The 19,516-nt window shown below is 39.5% G+C and overlaps 1 protein-coding gene across 1 annotated transcript in view; it reads left to right on the forward strand.

Moving 5' to 3' along the window:
* Klf12 (Kruppel like factor 12) overlaps nt 1-19,516 on the forward strand; it is a 214,169-nt gene that overhangs the window by 175,920 nt on the left and 18,733 nt on the right. Inside the window, exon 6 of the mRNA XM_048341248.1 lies at nt 19,106-19,263. Coding sequence (XP_048197205.1) covers nt 19,106-19,263 — 158 coding nt within the window. The remainder of the gene's footprint in view (nt 1-19,105; nt 19,264-19,516) is intronic.

The raw sequence follows: 19,516 nt of genomic DNA on the forward strand, positions 1-19,516 counted from the left end.
AAGAAGCCAGGGACAGTGCTCAGGCCCTGAGTTCAAGCCCCAGGACTGGCAAAAAAAACAAAACAAAACAAAACAGAGACAGAAAACTCCTTGAATTTCTGATTGAGTTTGTCCCTTCATTTCTACATCTGACATAGACTGTATGACAGACATTAATTCTTTAAAACTGACTTTGAACACTTTTGTCATTTCTCATGAGGTAAGCAACGATACTCTTACATATTCCCAGTGAAAAATTACACTGATTCCTATCCCCCAGGCACTCTCTTTAGTGCTTTCTATGTATTACGTTAATGCCTATCACGACCAGTGAAGACAAATACATTGATTTATTGGATCTAGTAGATGGGAAACTGAGGCACCATGCTTGGTTAGTGGTTCACGGCTGCACAGTTCAATGGGTGTGGCCAGGTAATCTGGATGTGGCAGCAAGTGGTTAACCACAAATGTCTTCCTCTAATAGGCAGTGGACCGCAAACTGAGAAATGGTATAACTATGCAAAAGAATTGAATGAAAGACATCAAGGCTAGGTTTATCCAGGCCTTGTTCTTTATAACTTTCAACTATTCAGCCCTTTTACAGTAATCCACTTTACTACCTTTCACATTCCTTCTCTTCACATGTATATATTGTGTTTGATGTTCACATATGTTTTTTATCACTGTATTAATGTTTCATGAACTTAATAAACATGTACTTAGATTGGAATTTCTGAAGCTCAGGCATAGTGTCTTTTTCCTAGTTGTCTGTTTTCCACAAAATATGTGGAAAGGGCTGGAATGTAGCTCAGCGGCAAAGCGCTTGCCTTGCAAGTAAGATGTCCTGGACCTGTCATGGCGGCAACAGCTCCTATACTCTGAATAGACTGATGTCTCATAAACTCTGAGAGTGGGTATGAGCCTTGCACGCTCCCACTAACAGAGCTGTGTGCTCCTTTAGGAAGAAAGTCTAGGGTATCATACCCTGTGGCCTCTGAGTCACTGAGCATTATTTCTTTACAGAGTAGCTGGAAAATCAGACAGTGCCTGGCCAGAATGCCCAACTTGCCACTTACTTGTTGCTGTGTGACCTTTGACAGGTTGTATGTCTGAACCTTAAGTTTCTTGTCTACAAAATGCAAGTATTCTACAGAATTCCATGAAAGTTGAATGTAGTTGTATATTAAGCTCCTAGCATCGTGCTGTTAGAAGCAAAGGCTTTTTTCTTTGTTAATAGGATGTTAACTTCATTAGGCTTTTGTATTAATAAGATCTCATTAGCTTTATTTTACTGCTATTCAGATTCTCAGTAGAAACCTTCTGACCTGGTCAATAGGTGGTAGCAAAATGTCTACTGTGTTCAAAAGAAGGAAAAGAAGTGTTTTATATGTATCTACCAAAGAATATTTAGCCACCTCTTATGGATAAAAAAGACCAACATAAGTGGAGCTTCTTCACCATAAAAATGCCCCCAAGGGGCTGGGGATATAGCCTAGTGGCAAGAGTGCCTGCCTCGGATACACGAGGCCCTAGGTTCGATTCCCCAGCACCACATATTACAGAAAACGGCCAGAAGCGGCGCTGTGGCTCAAGTGGCAGAGTGCTAGCCTTGAGCGGGAAGAAGCCAGGGACAGTGCTTAGGCCCTGAGTCCAAGGCCCAGGACTGGCCAAAAAAAAAAAAAATAAATAATAATAATAATAATAATTAGTACAGGTTTAGGCAAGCCACAGCAGAGCATCACAAGGCCCAATAGCTATACCCTTAGGAACACATAAGATGATGCTAAGTGAAATGAACTCCACGTTATGGAAAAAAGTGATATATCACAGTTGTAACTACTTTCAACGTCCTATGTGTATGTGTAGTTTCTATTATTGATGATGTTCTTGTATCACCTTCCTATGGTTGTACCTACACTATCTCTGTAATCTTATCTGAGTATATTGGAAACCGTGTTTACTGGTATTGGAAGTAGGAAATTCAAAGGGAATACCAAATTTGAGAGCAACAGGGTAAAAAAAGAGAAATAACTACAAAAGCAATACTTGCAAAACTGTTTGGTGTAAGTGAACTGAACACCTGGGGGGGGAGGGAAAGGGGGGGAGGGAGGGGGGAATGAGGGACAAGGCAACAAACAGTACAAGAAATGTATCCAATGCCCAACGTATGATACTGTAACCTCTCTGTACATCAGTTTGATAATAAAAATTTGAGGAAAAAAAAATGCCCCCAAATTAGTCCTCTAGAAACCTGTAACCATGCATTCATATAAGAATTAGAATCTATAATCCCATGAATAAAACAAGTCCAGTCACTGCATGGGACTGAGGCACATGAATGATAAATACACCATTAGAAGTGACACAGGATTGAAGAAAAACGAAGTGATAGATGGTAAGGGCTGGCAGGAGATCTATTGGGGTTGAGTGTTGATGGTGTCCTCCCTGAAGAAGTGACCTTTGATCACAGGCATGGGTTAAGTGGTTCCAGATGGAATGTGGTGGTGGTGGTGGTGACAGTGATGATGATGGCACAAATTGTTCTAAGCAGAAGAATAGCAGGACTGAAGGCACTGAGTCAAAATGAACTGGCCACAGTCCAGACACAGTTAGAAAGCCATTGTGGCTAGAGCTGAGGAAGTTAGAGGACACAGAACAGAGTCCCAGTGATCCTGCAAGACCTTGTAAGAAACAATAAACACTGAGCATTGTTCCACAGAAAAATGGAAAGGCACTGATGTTTTCTTTGAACGAGGCTTGTTTAACTGAGACGATGATGCAGGAATGTACAGCAATGTGGATGACTTTTGTTTCTTTTTAAATGCCATCTGATCGGTATTAGAGGAGACACTGATGCACTGGAAACCCTGTGCTTAATCTTGTGGGGATGTGCACAACTGGAGCGGCTGTGGAAAACTTTGGTAATTCTTGAGCAAATTAAACATTTAACTCTTCAAACTTCTGTAAATAATTGCCACATGATCAGGAGTGATGGTGCACACCTGTAATCCTAGCACTGTCTCAGGCAGGACCTTCCAACACACAGGCATGAAGTGAGAGGGAGGTGTAGAGAATGGGAGATGCTATTTGTTAAAGATCAACAAACTGTTGACTGAGGACCTTTCCTGCTAACCACAGTCCTGGGAGCTGGGGTAACAAGTTCCGAAGAACTAGTAGCCTCCCCCCTTCATATTAGTGTTCTTGGGCATGTGGCCTTCCTGAACCCCAGATTTCTCATATAAATTATTTAAATGAGGTTAATCACTGAGGCAAGTAAGCACAGAGTAAAGCAGGAACTTCACGTTTTCCCCAAATACCTATCTCATCACACCTGCAATTTTAATTCTTAGGACCCTGTGTAGTATAGATATTATTGCTTTATAGAGAAAAAAATATGAAAACTCATGAATTGTTCTTACATACAACTAGCAATGCACCTGCAAGTTTCTTCATCTGGTAGTTTGAGTTTCTATATTTCAGGCCACTAAATTACGGTGAAAGACTTAGTAAGCTAAGAAGGCCCTACCTAGTCAGTGTGTCAGAGATTGTTTCTTTTACCCTCTCATCCTTCCCTGTGCTCGGTGTCTCTCTCTGAGGTCCCAGAAACAAACTCTTACAATTAAAGCCAATCACCCAGATCATCAGCTATGTAAACTGCCACCTGTAAACTTGAGCAATATCCCTATAAGAATTCAATGAGTGTTAATTGACTGAATAAACAAAAACTATGCACTTTTTTAAACTTACTTATCTTTCCAAAGTACCTGGCCTTTTGAATTATAAATTGGACAGTGCTTAATGAAATACCATTACCATTAACTTTATTTTGTGAGCTTCCTTTTATAAAAATCCATTTGCATTCTCACTGAAAATACTTCTCTATTACCCAGTTTCTATTACCCTGTTAAATTATTACTTGTCTAGTAAATGAAAAGAAAGTGCCACCCTGTTGTCTTTTAAACATATATCAATTATTTATACACAGATGGTTTTCAATCATTCGCTTCTCCTGTTGGCCATTTTTCATATGTCTTGAAATTAATGACATTACTGTTATCCTGGCCAACCTGGTTAACCTGCTGGGTTGCCTTTGATTCTTCACTTTTCCTGATCTCCCATTATCTGGTCAATCACAAAGAACTGACAGTTCTATTTATTAAATGCTTGAAAATTGGTGCCACTGATTCATAGTTAAGGACATGACTTTGGTTCAGGTAAAATCCACTTTACTCAGATGATGACAGTAAATAGCTCTGTACTTGATAAAGGCCATGGCTTTAATCACTTCTTCACCAATAAACTCTGTTTGTATGGGCCAGATTTTTTCTTCTAAACCTCTGGAAAATAAAACAAAATTATGACACTTTCAGGGCCTTGAGAATGAAGTTCTCTTTCAGAAGACATTCTAAGTCCATTCTCCCTGGCCTTAGTCATCCTGTCTCTCATCTGTCTCTTTCCTACCCTGCACCTGTTAGGCACCTTGTGCATTAGAAAAGGTGATTTTTGAGAAGATGGTGATTTCTTATATCCCCATAACCATCCATTCTTTCTCTTGCACTTTGTCTTTACCATTGGCATATGCACTTAAGGTTCACATTTCTCAAGATTCACTTGTTGGGTGCCAGTAGCTCATGCCTGTAATCGAAGCTACTCGGGAGGAAATCAGAGGATTGAGGTTCAAAGCCTGCCCAGGCAAGGAAGCCTGTGAGACTCTTTTTCGCCAGTTAACCACCAAAGAGACAGAAGGAGAACTGCAGTTCAAGTAGTAAGGCACCAGCCTTGAGAGAAAACACTATAAGGGACAGTGCCCAGACCTTGAGTTCAAACCTCAGTACATACATACACACACACACACACACACACACACACACACACACACACACACACTCACTTGTTGGTGTCCTCCATGAGGTCACATTCATCTTTCCAAACAGTATTTGAATCCTCCCTGCCCTAACCCCCATAGCATTTTATTATGCCTCCCTTTATCACATACCATTTTTATGGCTTTTATAATTATGATTTGCATACATAATAAATTGGGGAAATTTTTATTATCTCAACAGCTGGTGCCAAATTCTCCAGAACAAAACTCTTGGTGTGGAAAATAATCCTGTTAGGAACACTTGGAAATAGACTATAGATAACAGGCTATTATTACACCTTGGGTATGACCTTTCCTGCAAGGCTTTGGGCAGGGGGAAGCCGCCCTACCTGCGTGCTGGGAAAGGAGTTTGCTGTTTTCTTTCGCAGTCTTGACATGAGGATATATGGAAGAACAAAGAAAAGAGCCTAACGTAGGCAGGACCAGTGAGAATCAGAGAAGCCAAAAATATTTTACTAGTGGAAGGAATATTAAGCAGAGGGTAGAGGAAGCTCTTAAGAGTTTCTTAGACTATATTGTTTAAAAAACAACAAAAAAAAGGCAACCAGGCACTCTGATGGCTCTGTGTGGGATTTTGTTCTTCCTTGTTTGTGGAGTGAGGTAAGGATTGTTTGAGACAGGGTCTCTCTGTGGAGCCCAAGCTGACCTTCATCTTCCTCCCTAAGCAGTCATGGCTGAGATGGTAGGTAGAGGACACCATTCAAGGCTGTGTGGCTGTCCTTGAAGTGACAACTGAAGAAGGAGCTGGTTTTAGCCTCAGCACCAATGCTAAGACACCAAGGTAGCCTTGATCATAAGCATCCAGAAATCTGCATACTCTGTGATTTCCAAATGTCATGGAGTTGACTAAGACTCGAGTCATCTCTCACATACTGTGGTAGATAGACAACAAAAATCTTATATTTCTCTAGACTACGAACTCCATAAGGATAATGTTACATAGCAACTTGCTTTCCTGTGGTGAACTCACAGAAAATAATTATTTTATTGCATTCATGGAGTTTATATGAGAAATATAAAATATCCGAATGACAACTATTGACTTTTGTGCTTCTGATTTTTCTAAGCAGGCAAAAGGATAAGAAAGACAAATAAGGCATATTGCATTTAACTACATTGTCAATTAATATATGTAATACAGGAGACTTACTATTGTCATCTTGAAATAGGAAATATTCCCATACAAAATATGTGGTGTAAGCTAGGTGCTGGTGGCTCACACCTGTAATCCTAGCTACTCAGGATCCTAGGACCTGAGGATCACAGTTCAAAGCCAGTGTAGGCAGCAAGTCCATGAGACTCTATCTCCAGCTAACCACTAGAAAACTGGAAATGGCACTGTGACTCAAAGTGGTAGAGTGCTAGCCTTGTACAAAAGGAGCTCAAGGACAGCGCCCAGGACCAGAGTTCAAACCCCATGACGGATTTTTTAAAAATGTGGTGTAGAAAGAGAGGAGTAGACCAGAGCTATTAAGATCATCATTTCCCAGACGCATAACCATCCAATAGTCACTTGCATGCCTGCATGTATGCTTATGTGTGTCTGTGTGTATGTACATACCTGTGTTAGTCCCATACCTGAAACTTGTCCTCACCTTTCTTACAGCAGGCACTGGAGCCACACCTCTGGACCAGCATTTTGCTGGCCAATTACAAATAAAGTCTCATGGATTATTCTGCCTCTATTAGCTTTCAAACACAATCATCCAGATCTTTGCCTCCTGTGTAACTATCATTATCAACATGAGCACAGCAAGTTAGTCATTATTAAATACACACTTGAAGTACAGATAACTGAGAATTTAGAAAGAGATTAAATGTACAAGATACCATGACTCATAAATTATAGTCATCTATGAGTCATATCTGGATTTTCAGGCTACAAATTCTGTTTATTTCTTTAACAAAAAGCAAGATTGTTAGGCTAGACATACTCAAGCATGTAAGCCCAGCTAGTGAGGAGATGGAAATTTTGAAAATTAAAGTCTAGACTGGGCAAAAATACAAGAGACCCTAACTGAAAAATAACTAAAGCAAAAAGGCTGAGAGTATGGATTAAATGGTAGAGTGCCTGCCTCACCAAGTTCAAACTCTAGTAACACCAAAACAAACCAGTTATTATTTAGTTTTATTTTGTTTTTACCAGTCCTGGGCCTTGGACTCAGGGCCCAGGTACTATCTCTGGCTTCTTTTTGCTCAAGTCTAGCACTCTGCCACTTGAGCCACAGCGCCACTTCTGGCCATTTTCTATATATGTGGTAAGGAATCGAACCCAGGGCTTCATGTATGCAAGGCAAACACTCTTGCCACTAAGCCATATTCCCGGCCCCTTATTTTTTCTTTGAATAACAAATGCAGCATTGGTACTCACTAAACACTCTGTTGAAAATGAACTACATAACTTGTGGGTGGGGATAGGTGGGAAAAACAGAGAGCAGGGAAGGGGTGACACTGCTCAAAAAGAAATTTACCCTTTATCTGACTTATGTAACTGTGATCTCTCTGTACATCACCTTTACAGTAACAACAAAGATTTTTTTTAAAGATGATAATGTAGTGTGGGCACCAGTGACTCAGTCCTATACTCATAGCTGCTAGGGAGGCTGAGATCTGAGGATCACAGTTAAAAGCCAGCCCAGGCAAGAAAGTCTGTAAGACTTTCTCCTTTTAACTATATTTTTATTGTTGTTATTGAAAGCATAGGTATCAGCCATCTCAGAGGACCATGCGGAGAAGCACAGACAGGAGAAGAAGGTTCATAAGGAGGTTTATTAGTGGGGCCATAGTTCCCACGGGAGAGGGAGCTACATGGCGTCTGCACCTTATCCAGGTGGCAGCTTCTCTCTGGGGGTAAAGGGGAAGTATTTAGGTAGTGAGTAGGAGTGGCTCATTAGGTATGGGTGGGACTAGGGTCTAGTGGGAGGAGCTGAGGACCTGAGACTAGGGAAATGCTAACAGTTATAAAGGTGATATTCAGAGGGTTTACAGTCCCATAAGTTTCTTTTTAAACAGTGTCACCTCTTCTCTCATTTTCTCCCAGTTTTTCCCTCCCAACCCCCTCCCCCATAAGTTGTATAGTTCATTTTTAACATAGTGTCTAGTGAGACTGATCTCCAATAAACGACTTAGAAAGATCCCTAAGGGAAACTGTGGCTCAAGTCCTGGAGTACTAGCCTTGAGCAAAAGAAGCTCAGGGATAGTACCCAGGCCCAGAGTTCAACCCCAGGACTGGTACACACAGAGAGATAGTAATGTGGCCTTATTAATCACAAAAATTTTCTTTAGAAAATTAAACTCAAATTCAGATTTCACATACTTATTTCTTCTTTGATTTTATAACATTTCCCCTTCATTTGAAGAGACGTATATTCTGGAACTTTTTTTGTTGTTTATTTCTTCTGCCCTATGTATCAATTAAAAGTTCCCCTAGTTCAGGAAACACAAATCTGGTCTCTTGTATCTGAGTTTCCTAGCAACCAAACAAAAAGCAAACAGAATGGGGTTTGTAGTATTCTTTAGAAAAGCTGAAAGAAATGTTGCCCGACAGGTTTTCCTTCCTTTTGAGTGAAGGCCAGGGCAGAGAGCTTTCTATGCCCTCAAAGGAAAGTGGGGAGTCTCAGCTCTCAGGTTGAAGTGGATGGTATCAGTCTCCAGCTCTGCTACCACTTACCTAGGCGGTCTTGGAACAGAAGTTAGTCTGGCAGTTATCCTTGACTTTCAGAGGTCTTCCATATAAGAAATTAGGTCCTGTTAACTATTACAGTCATCCCTCACTATATCACAGTTCGCTTATTGCGGCTTCACTGTATCTCGGGGCTTTTTTTAAAAAATCGTGTTTTTTTAAAATAATAAATAGTGATCCGCAAAGTAGTGAGAAGTAAACTGCAGTATAGCAAGGGATGACTCTGGAACACTGAGTTTCATCTATTGTGGGGGTCTTTGGAACGTAACTCACACCATAGGTGAGGGATCACCTTCATACTCTGCCAATATTAATTTTAGCAAAATATTACAAGACTAACTGAAGGTTTCTGGAAGGAAAAACAAAAAAGTAAGTAAAATATTCCTCCTCCTCCAAATAGGAAGATTTTTTTTTATTATTTTTCAAAATTCAAATACATAGTCATAACATGGGGGGGAGAAATACCTATTTATGGCACTCGACGGTCATTTTGACCACACAAAAAAATACTCATTACCAATAAGTCCTACTTGGTCTTGTTATTTATGTATCCCCATATGAGCAATAGAAACACTCAATAATTTATGAAAGTTTAAACACCAGATAGTTAGCTGATATCATTTTTGTGTTCTTTAATAAAACAAATCTCCAGTGTAACATAGATCTGGTTAATGATCAACATAAAATAGATGGAAGCTTGTGTTGATGGTCATGTCAAAAGTTTATTTTATGATTGCACTACAGTATCTCAATAGAACTATGTTTGGAACATCTTATGTCTGTATTAATATGTATAAGTCTCATTATATGCTTTCTCTATCCAAGTTACTCAATTTTCTTGTGAATCTGTCTTAAGAACATTTCTAATGCAGGAAAATGAAGCCCTTCCTATGTATTCCTTCCCTAAAAGTGTATTTGGAGAGAGGCTGAAATGAATGAGCTTGGTAAATTCCTCTGAAGATACAGGGAACTCCCCATTCTCTCACTACCCTGTTCTTTCAGCCTTCCAGACATCTATGGATAATAGACACATATTAGACCAAGTCTTCAATCTTTAGTAACTTCAAGTTGTATCTTTAGTCAAATAAAGAGAATTTATTCTCTCATTCACCGAAATCGAAGCCAGAGCCAAGAGCTATCTATATAAATAGACATAAATAAAGTGCTTTTCTCTTAGGGCATTAGGGGTTGCTAAAGCCTGTGTCACAACAAGGAAGGCAAGGCCTGCCTTAAGGACATTTGGATTAAAGTAATTATTTGTAATCCTCTTCTAACCTAGAAAGTTTTTTTTTCAAGTTTCTCATGATCCATCACACTATAACTCCTGACACAAACCATAATTTAAGCCCCTGTACCTTCTGAAGAATGGCTGTGGAAAAGCCCCTCCATGTAGAAGCAAATTATGTGTCGTCCACTTAGTCTAGTATAAGTCAGAAGTTTAAACTGGGTTCAGAGCTTTTATTTCATCGTGCATTATGAATTGCTTTTGTGGTGTAAAGGTGAATTATCACAAAGTAACTCTGTATGTGTGTATGTGTGTGTTCGTGTACATGCATGTATGTGTGTGTGTGAAGTCCTTGAACTCAGGGCTTTAGGCTCTCCCTTGCCTTTTTTCACTCAAAATTGATGTTCTACCACATGAGCTACACCTCCACGTCTGGTTTTTTTGTTGGCTAGTCGGAGATAACAGTCTCATAGACTTCTCAGGTTTCAAACATTGATCCTCAATATCACTTCTAAGTAGCTAAAATTACAGGCCTGAGCCACTAGCACCTTGCAGAAGTAACTCTGTGTGTGTGTGTGTGTGTGTGTGTGTGTGTGTGTGTGTGTGTGTGTGTGTGTGTATGTATGAGAGACAGAGAGAGAGAGAGTGTACCCCCAGGGTCTTGAACCTTAGGCTTGGGTGCTGTCTCTGAGCCTTTGTGCTCAAGGCTAGCAGGCTACCACTTGAGCCACAACCCTACTTCTGGCTTTTTTCATGCTTAATCAAAGATAAGAGTCTCTCTGGGCCTTTCCAAGGCTGGCAAGCTTTTAACCTTGATCTTCAGATTTCAATCTCCTGAGTAGGTGGGATTACAGGTGTGAGCCACTAGTGTCTGGCTAGAAGTAACTAGTTTCAATAGATACTGTGTATCTAAAATAGATTCTTTTTGCTCAGAAACCATCCTTTATCAACTGATGCCCAATTTCATCATAAAAGTTTAAAGATAAAACCAATCATAGCTGGTGACATTAACAAGTCATTTTTTTCTATTCTCCTTATCATTAAACTTTTTCCTTAATACACTTTACAATCCTACTCTTTAAAATATAATGTATCCAAAAAAAGAGCAGAAAGATAAGCCTGTAATAGTTTGCAGTTTTTAATGATCTAGAAAACGATGTGAAAAAAAGATTTTGGTTGGTGGCAGCTGTTACAGCTAAGTAAAATCATGATGTGGTGTGAATTCATCCCGAGTCCCTCCCAGCCCCCTAGAAAGTCTCATTTGTAAACCCATTATCTTTAATCAGCTTAGTAGGAGATTTTGTTTATTAAAATAAAACAGTAATTAGAAATGCATTTTGGGCACATTCTGTTCATGTGAAAAAAGAAGTGCCAAGTCCTCGTTTGAATACAGGCTGCAACTGAGCTTTTGGACATGTTTTAGCAAATGCATTGCTCTTGATTTATACGTTTGTAAAAACATTTTTATGGAATTCAAATTCAAACATGATGTCTTAGTCACAGCTTCTGGACCGATCTTCAGAATTTCAATCTGTTTTGCTGGTAGTTTCCCTTCAAAAAGTATAAACAGGAATGCGGGTGACTGTGCGCTGTTTGGGAATGCAGCTGCTAGGAATTTGGTGATGGCTGTATCTAAATAACACTCCTCGCCGCCCCCCCCCCCCCCCCCAGTAATGTCAGAGAAATGACAATGGACCTACTTTGGTAGAAGTAGATTCTCTCCTTGTAGGGAAGAAAGGAGGTCCCCGCTTCTGAGAGCCACCTGCTGGCTGAGGAACAGGCTGCATGATCACCTACCTGGGTAGCCCTTGTGGCTATGCCATGTCTATGCCATCTTTCTGAGAGCCTCATGTACTGCTTAACTGAACATCTCGCCTCCTGTGTACTATGACCTGGCTAATTCATTCCCCAAGTGGTGTTGGGTTCACTCATAAGCAAGTTATTCTACTTACCTGTATTCTGTGGCAGAGCTAACTCAGAATTTTCATAGGTAATATTTAATTCAAAATAATTTTGGACTAAAGTTAAAAAAAATAGAACAGCAGAAATCAACCTTCTGGTGCCATTGCTTTTTTTTTGTGGTAGCTTTATGGTTCAACCAACTCAGAACACTTTCTGGTAGGATTGTATGCAAACTGGAATGGCAGGGAAGGGACTCATTCTATGGCTTTGAGGGTTACTGCCCCATACACTGCCACATTCATCTTTTAGAAAACATTCCCCAGTGAGTAAATGTACAGCAACCTTAATTTTCTTAGGTTGAAGGGGGTATACTGAGCATCTCTGTAAAATAGTTTACCTTTCAATTCTCAAGTGAAAAGTATGCACTTTTTAGAGAAAGCTACATTCAAGCATGCTTTTGTGTGTTGTTTTATAAATGGGTTAGAGTGAAACTTTCAACAATACAAATTATTTTGTTGCCTTTGGGGGAAGAGGAGGGGAGTTGTGGTCATTGAGCATGAACGCAGGGCCGGAGTGCTGTCTCTGGCTTTTGTACTCAAGCCTAGCACTCTACCACTTTGAGCCACAGTGACACTTAAGGTTTTCTGTTGGTTAATTGGATATGTCTCATGGATTTTCCTGCCTGGGCTGGCTTAGAATCAGAATCCTCAGATCTCAGACTCCTGAGTAGCTCTTATAGGAGAGAGCCACCAGTGCCTGGGTTTGTTGCTTTTTCATATTTTATTCTATGCCGGTTTATAAAAGCTCTCTGATTCAGTATCAAGTAATGGTGAAGATCTTGACTTCAGTGATAACCTTTATGTGCCTTAGTTTCCCCATCTATAAGATGGAGATACTGTATATGTCCATACCACCCTGAACATGCTCGATCTCACCTGATCTCGGAAGGTAGAGATTCTAATGCTGTCAGACTCACTGGCTGGCTTTGAAGTTTAAAGCACATACAGCAGAACACATTCTAAGCGTTCTGTTTTGTTCCCTATCATCTTAGCCATGCTACGTGCTCTCCTGTTGAAATCCTTCATTTGAATTTGCTAAAACACTTTCCAGTCCAGGGTTTTTGCTTTTATTTAAAATGTTGTAGTATATGTCCTCTCCCTAACCTTGAAAAAATACCCTGGTCCTCCTCCACCCCCTTCTTTTTCATAAACTCCTATAGGAACTCCAGTTTCAGTGAAGGGCATTTCATCACTCCAAGGTCACCCATGACAAATGGTCTTTTATTACTGACTCAGAACAGTTAACCCTAATTTCTTTCATGGCAACCATGTAGTACATTCTATTTCTATAGAGCTGTTTCTAGCTGTGATTTTTCAAGCCTCTCTGGATGTAATTCTAGTTTAACTTGCCATCTCAGGCGGGAAACTGTTGTGCAGCTGAACTCATGATTCACACATTAGTTCTCTCTAGATCTCATTAGGACCAGGTGCTACCGGAGAGGTCCCTTAAGACGTGTTCACTACTCCAAATGGTCAAACCTTCTGGTGAAGAGAAGGGACCAACCATTGTTCCTATATACTTACTTGAGAATTTGGGAACAGGATAACAATTATCTCATCCATTTTTTGTTTTCCAAGGCCGGACTAGAGCTCAGTATCTGACCCTTTTGCTCAATGGATGGCACTGCCATTTTCGATCATACCAGAATTGCTATTAAGGATTATTGGAGGACTCTGGTATAAGAATATGTTGACTAGCATATTTCCATCCTTTAGAACAAACTCAACTTTTGAAGCAGAGAGTTAGATTACATGCAATTGAGGACCTCTCAGATGCCTTCTAAACAGGGACCATGGCTAAGGACAGGTAAAGTAGAAATCCCCAAAAGTGTATTGACCACAGTTCTGTTCACAAGCACATACACTGTTAGGGCGCCTTAGTAAGAAGGGACAGATAACATTGTCCAGAAGTAAGGAGCACTCTCACCTTTCCCTGTGTATCAAGATACTTGATAGCATCAAAGGGAAGCCTCTCTTTCCCTACCTACCATCCTTCACAGACATGACAGTGGCCCCACAATAAGAATTGCACTGTAACACTTCTTTAGGATTCCATTCTCTTGGACTCAGAGAAAAGAACTGAGGCGTGTGTTTGTGTGTGTGTGTGTGTGTGTGTGTGTGTGGTGCTGGTACTAGGGCTTGAACTTAGCTCTTTCCCTTAGCTTTTTCACTCAAGGCTGGCACTGGCGCACTTCATTCACACCTTTATTATTTGGAGATTATTTGCTGTTTACTTGGAGGTAATTGTCTCATAAGACTCCTGCCCAGGCTGGTTTTAAATCATGATCCTCAGATCTCAGCCTCCTCAGTTGCTAGGAGCCATTGACAACACATATGTTTTTAATGATTTCTCAGACACCCTAATGTCCAGGAGCATTTAAGCAGAGAACTTGATTAAATGTGTATAGAAATAGAATTCAATTCCTATTATCTGAAAATTCACAACTTGCAAACAAGGGCAGTAACAATTCAGTAACCAATTAAAAATTAACCATTTATATGAAGTGGAACCTTAAGAATAGGTAGCTCAATTCTTTTATGTTTAGCAAACATTTCTCAAATTCCAACAATGTCTTCAACTCTAGAGAAACAGAATGACTTGATACCTTTCCTGTCACCATATCGGACTTAGCCACAGACTTGACTCAATCAAACCTCAAGTTATCGTTGTTGTTCACCTGCTGCACCTGTTAACTCTGCAGTTATGTCATGAGCTGCCACAGGATGCGATACAAGAGCAATCGTGCTTGGCATGTTTATGTCTTCTCGTCTGTCTGGGTTCTTTAAGATCCTCTCTATCTGTGGCCCTCTCTTGCATTGGTCCCAGTGACATTCCTATTTTTCTTCAAAGAGATCACGTAGTCATGAAAGGCACAAAGACATTTCCTAAAGATGTCTGCCATTCCAAAGAGGGAACAAAAGGAAAAATGTCCCCATGGAATATCATTTCAAAGCCAGTTTTCCTGCGTACACATGTTTGTAAGAGCTTTTTAACTTTCTTTTATTGTACAGATAATTTTATTTATTTATATATATATATATATACTTTTTATTATCAAACTGAATTACAGAGAGGTTACAGTTTCATACATTAGGCATTGGATACATTTCTTGTACTGTTTGTTACCTCATCCCTCATCCCTCATTCCCCCTCCCTTCTCCCTCTTTCCCTTCCCCCTCCCCCCCATGAGTTGTTCAGTTGTTCAGTTCATTTTCACCAAACAGTTTGTAAGTATTACTTTTGTAGTTGTTTGTCTTTTTTTACCCTGTGTCTCTCGATTTTGGTATTCCCTTCCAATTTCCTGGTTTTTTTTTTTTTTTTTTTTTTTTTTTTTTTTTGGCCACTCCTGGGCCTTGGACTCAGGGCCTGAGCACTGTCCCTGGATTCTTTTTGCTCAAGGCTAGCACTCTGCCACTTGAGCCACAGCGCCACCTCTGGCCATTTTCTGTATATGTGGTGCTGGGGAATTGAACCCAGGGCCTCATGTATATGAGGCAGGTACTCTTGCCACTAGGCCATATCCCCAGCCCAATTTCCTGGTTCTAATACCAATATACCCGGTTTCCAATATACTCAGATAAGATACAGAGATAGTGTAGGTACAACCACAGGAAGGTGATACAGGAATATCATCAATAATAGAGGTTACAGTTACATACGGCATGTTGACAGTAGTTACAACAGTGATATAACAATCATTTCCATAACATGGAGTTCATTTCACTTAGTATCATCTTATGTGTTCATAAGGGTATAGCTATTGGGCTCCTGTGATCCTCTGCTGTGACTTGCCTAAACCTGCGCTAATTATTCCCTATAAGGGAGACCATAGAGTCCATGTTTCTTTGGGTCTGGCTCACTTCACTTAGTATAATTTTTTCCAAGTCCTTCCATTTCCTTACAAATGGGACAATGTCATTCTTTCTGATAGAGGCATAAAATTCCATTGTGTATATGTACCACATTTTCCTGATCCACTCATCTACTGAGGGGCATGTACAGATAATTTTAGATAGCTGTTCTTCATAACGTTTTTGAAATAGTTTTACTTCAGAATGAGGAAAATCAGAGAATGATTATCAAGGTCATCTGCTTATCAGTTTTGATATGAAGGCAAAAATCCTGCTGAGGTAATTTCATGACACTCTTGCCAAAACCTGTGTTTCTTCACCCAGCTTTCATGTAATAGTGGATCTATTGTGCCAAGCCATTGTGTCATTAGTTCCTTAGACGCCCTTTGCCTTTGATTTCAATTTTCTTAAGTTGCTTGATCCACATGAATGAATCATGAGTAAAGAGCTAATATCAACAACCACCAGAGAAAACTGTGCTTGTGTTTATATAGTTACATATGGACTTCTACATGTTAATGTACAGAAAATACTATACAAAAATGTTCTTATTACAGATTGTCAGTAATTTGAAAGAATCAACAGACTGTCTTTTGTATGTTTGTTTTTCTGCCTGTTCTAGGACTCGAACTCACAATCTGATCTTTTTTTTTCTAAAGGCTAGCACTCTACCACTTGAACCATAGCTCCATTTCTAGCTTTTTTTTTTTCTGTAATAGAAATAAGCATCTCATGGGCTTGCCTGCTCAGGCTGGCTTTGAACTTTGATCTTCAGATCTCATCCTCCTCAGTAGCTAGAAATACAGGAATGAGCCACCAGTGCCCCCCCACCTGTCTTTTTTCTTTATACAACAAGATGTTAAAGATCGTGCAACACAAATCTCTGTTTATTTCCATTACTATGTACTTAGGAAATGACTTTCTGCTGTGCAGTTATGACACGCAGCCTTTTGCATTCACACTCCGAGCTCTAGTGTACTTTGTCAGGGGTGGCTGAAAGCAGCCATCGCATGGGACAGGCAAGGCACACTGTTTTCACTCTTGCCACAATAAATTCCAATCCGTACAACTGAGTTGATGATGTGGGAAACCACAAATCCACGTTGATTGATACGAAGGATGGAAAAAAGTGACTTAGTCACACTTTAGCCATGCATAACCTATGTTCTTTCATTGGAGGGTAGGTCTTGCATATAACTGCAACATGGGAAGGTAAACAATATTTATAGTTAATTTTACCTAGTATACAGCTTTTGTTACCTAGTGTGGTATTTGGAGAAGGGAAAAGACACAATGAAAATGTAAAAAGCAAACATTCAAAAGGAGAGATTCAAAAATAATTTCCAGGAGTAACACAATAGTATATATTACAAGCAGTTTGTGTGTCCACCACTTGAGACAAAATGGGTTTTCCAAACTCGGAGATGAATGTTTATTGAGTTTCTATCATATTTTGTAAATAATGACTCAGCAAACTGCAGCTTATGAACAATGCAACTCACTGCTTTTGTAAAGTTTTGTTTGCATACTATCTATAGCTGTTTCCAGATTGAATTTCAGAGTTGATTAGACAAAGTGTAAAACCCCGTGGTCCTCAAAGCTGGAATAAACTTTTACTACCTCACTCTGTAGAAAATAGCTAAGTTGAAGTGTCTGTCATCCATTTTAAATAAATACTTTACATACTACTAATAAAAATATGCCAGCTAAATTATAAAAGCTATGAATTGCAAGAACATGAAAAAATGCATATGAGAATCGATAAATTATGGATATGAGTTACCACATTTGTATCCACATGGATAAATCTCAAATGTTTAATATTCAAGGATAGAATAGTTTGGTAGAATAATTCTAACAGCATAGTGTTGTTTGTTCTCTCCTGTTTGGCTGGCATTGAACTACTTGAGCCACATCTCTAGTCTAGCTTTTTATTAAGAAGAACTAATTTTAACTTACAAATATAAATGTTTATCATAGGCATTTGACAAATATGTCAAAATATAAAAACTTAATTTTTAAAAGCATGAAAACAAAAATGAAATGTGTCAAAATATTAATAGTGATAAGATTTTATGGTAGAAATGTGAGAGATTATTTTTATCATAATTCATAATAATTCTAAAGAACTTCATGGGTAAGTAAGAAAAGATGAGTCATATTCCTTTCTGTCTCAATCAAAAGAGATTAAGGTTTGAAAAAAGGTACATGCTAATCAATTACCTGACATTGCAAACTAATCCTGTTTTTCTACTGGAGCATTAAGATTAAACAACATGCAAGTCAGGGCCAAACTTTATAGTTCAAACATTTTTCATAATAGTAGTACAGCTAATCTTTAAATACACTGCACTTTATTCCTGACCACAAGAAACCACCAACTAGGAAAGTTAAATGTCAGGTGCATTTTACTGCACAGAAATAGCTTGCTGTGAGTCATGTTTTTGAGGTACTCATGCCATTTCTTTCAGCCTGACCTCATTTGTTTTGAAAGGTGCATTGTGATTTTACCCAATTTTATGTTACTGCGTGAAATTCAGACGTTCTTCAATAGATGTATTTTGTCATTTGTCTAGAGCAGGACTTTCTAAAATATTCTCTGTAAGGGGTATTCCAAAGTTCGTGACGGTGAGATGTTAATTTTCCATCACAGGATTTTTTTTTTTTTTTCTGATTAGGGAACTTATTTACTTACCATTGCTTTGACTCCTTTGAGATTGTGATTTGAGTTGGTGTGATTTAAGTATTTGATAACAGTATCTCTCTGTAATGCCCAGGACTTGACTAGCCCACTCGCCATCTTCCTTCCTTACTCTCCAGAGCGTGAGGATCATCAGAAATAAACATGTCATTTTCAGAAAAATAGAAGGACCTGGGGGAAAAAAAATCATGTGAAGTGAAATAAGTCAGGCTCAGAGAAAGGACATGTGTTTTCGCTAGTATGTGGACGTTAAATCTAAATTATAACTATATGTAAACATATACAAGGTTGTATGCATATGCGCACAAACACATTTAACTAAAGTGTATATAACATATGTAGGGAAGAATTCCACTGGTGTAACTCGTGTGAGCAACTGTTTAACAATATGAAAACCAAGAAACTGGAACTTGTGTTGTTGGGGTCAGGGAATAATGGGAAGCATAGCAATGGAAAGAGGAAGGTTGGCAAATGTATTCCGAGTATTCCGTGTACATATCTGAAAATGGAGCTAGGTAACTTGAGCGACTGGGAGAGACGGGAGAGAACGTTGGAAGGAGTGGTTCTAGATGCATTGTGCTCATAGCTGGATAGGTCCACTTGAAACCTCTTAAGGATCGTGAGAAATTAAAAATAAAAACCTTAAAAAAAAAAGAAGAAAAGAAATGAGATACATGCAAGGAGGTGGTGGCAGGGAATGTGGGCGTGGTAACTGTGAGGCTATGGGGTTTGAGATCCCATTGAGACCTAGTTGTATGCTAGGCATCAAGGAGAGAGAGCTGTGCTTCTTACTACGTGACTCCATTTTTCTGTTTTCCAGTTCAATTTCACCATTTAGTATTGAGAGCACAAGGCGCCAGAGACGCTCTGAATCCCCAGACTCCAGGAAACGACGTATCCACAGATGTGATTTTGAGGGATGCAACAAAGTGTACACGAAAAGCTCTCACCTGAAGGCTCATCGGAGGACACACACAGGTAACACCACCCCCACCCCACCCCACCCCCGCCTCTCACCTGTGGGTCAGCCAGAGTTCCCAGAAGGCACTGCCCTAAATCCAAACTATCAGCAGGCTCTTGTGCTGCTTTATACTTATCCATCACATATCTATCTTGAATGGGTTTCTTTCCTCTGGACAGAGTGCATTCTTTTGCTTTCTCTTTAAAACAAAGAGTAAGTCTTAGTGTACTTCAGAAATCTTACTATACTTCAGAAATCAGTGAAATATTT

This window comes from Perognathus longimembris, chromosome 3, assembly GCF_023159225.1.
Source record: "Perognathus longimembris pacificus isolate PPM17 chromosome 3, ASM2315922v1, whole genome shotgun sequence".
In the NCBI taxonomy this organism is placed as follows: Eukaryota; Metazoa; Chordata; class Mammalia; order Rodentia; family Heteromyidae; genus Perognathus; species Perognathus longimembris.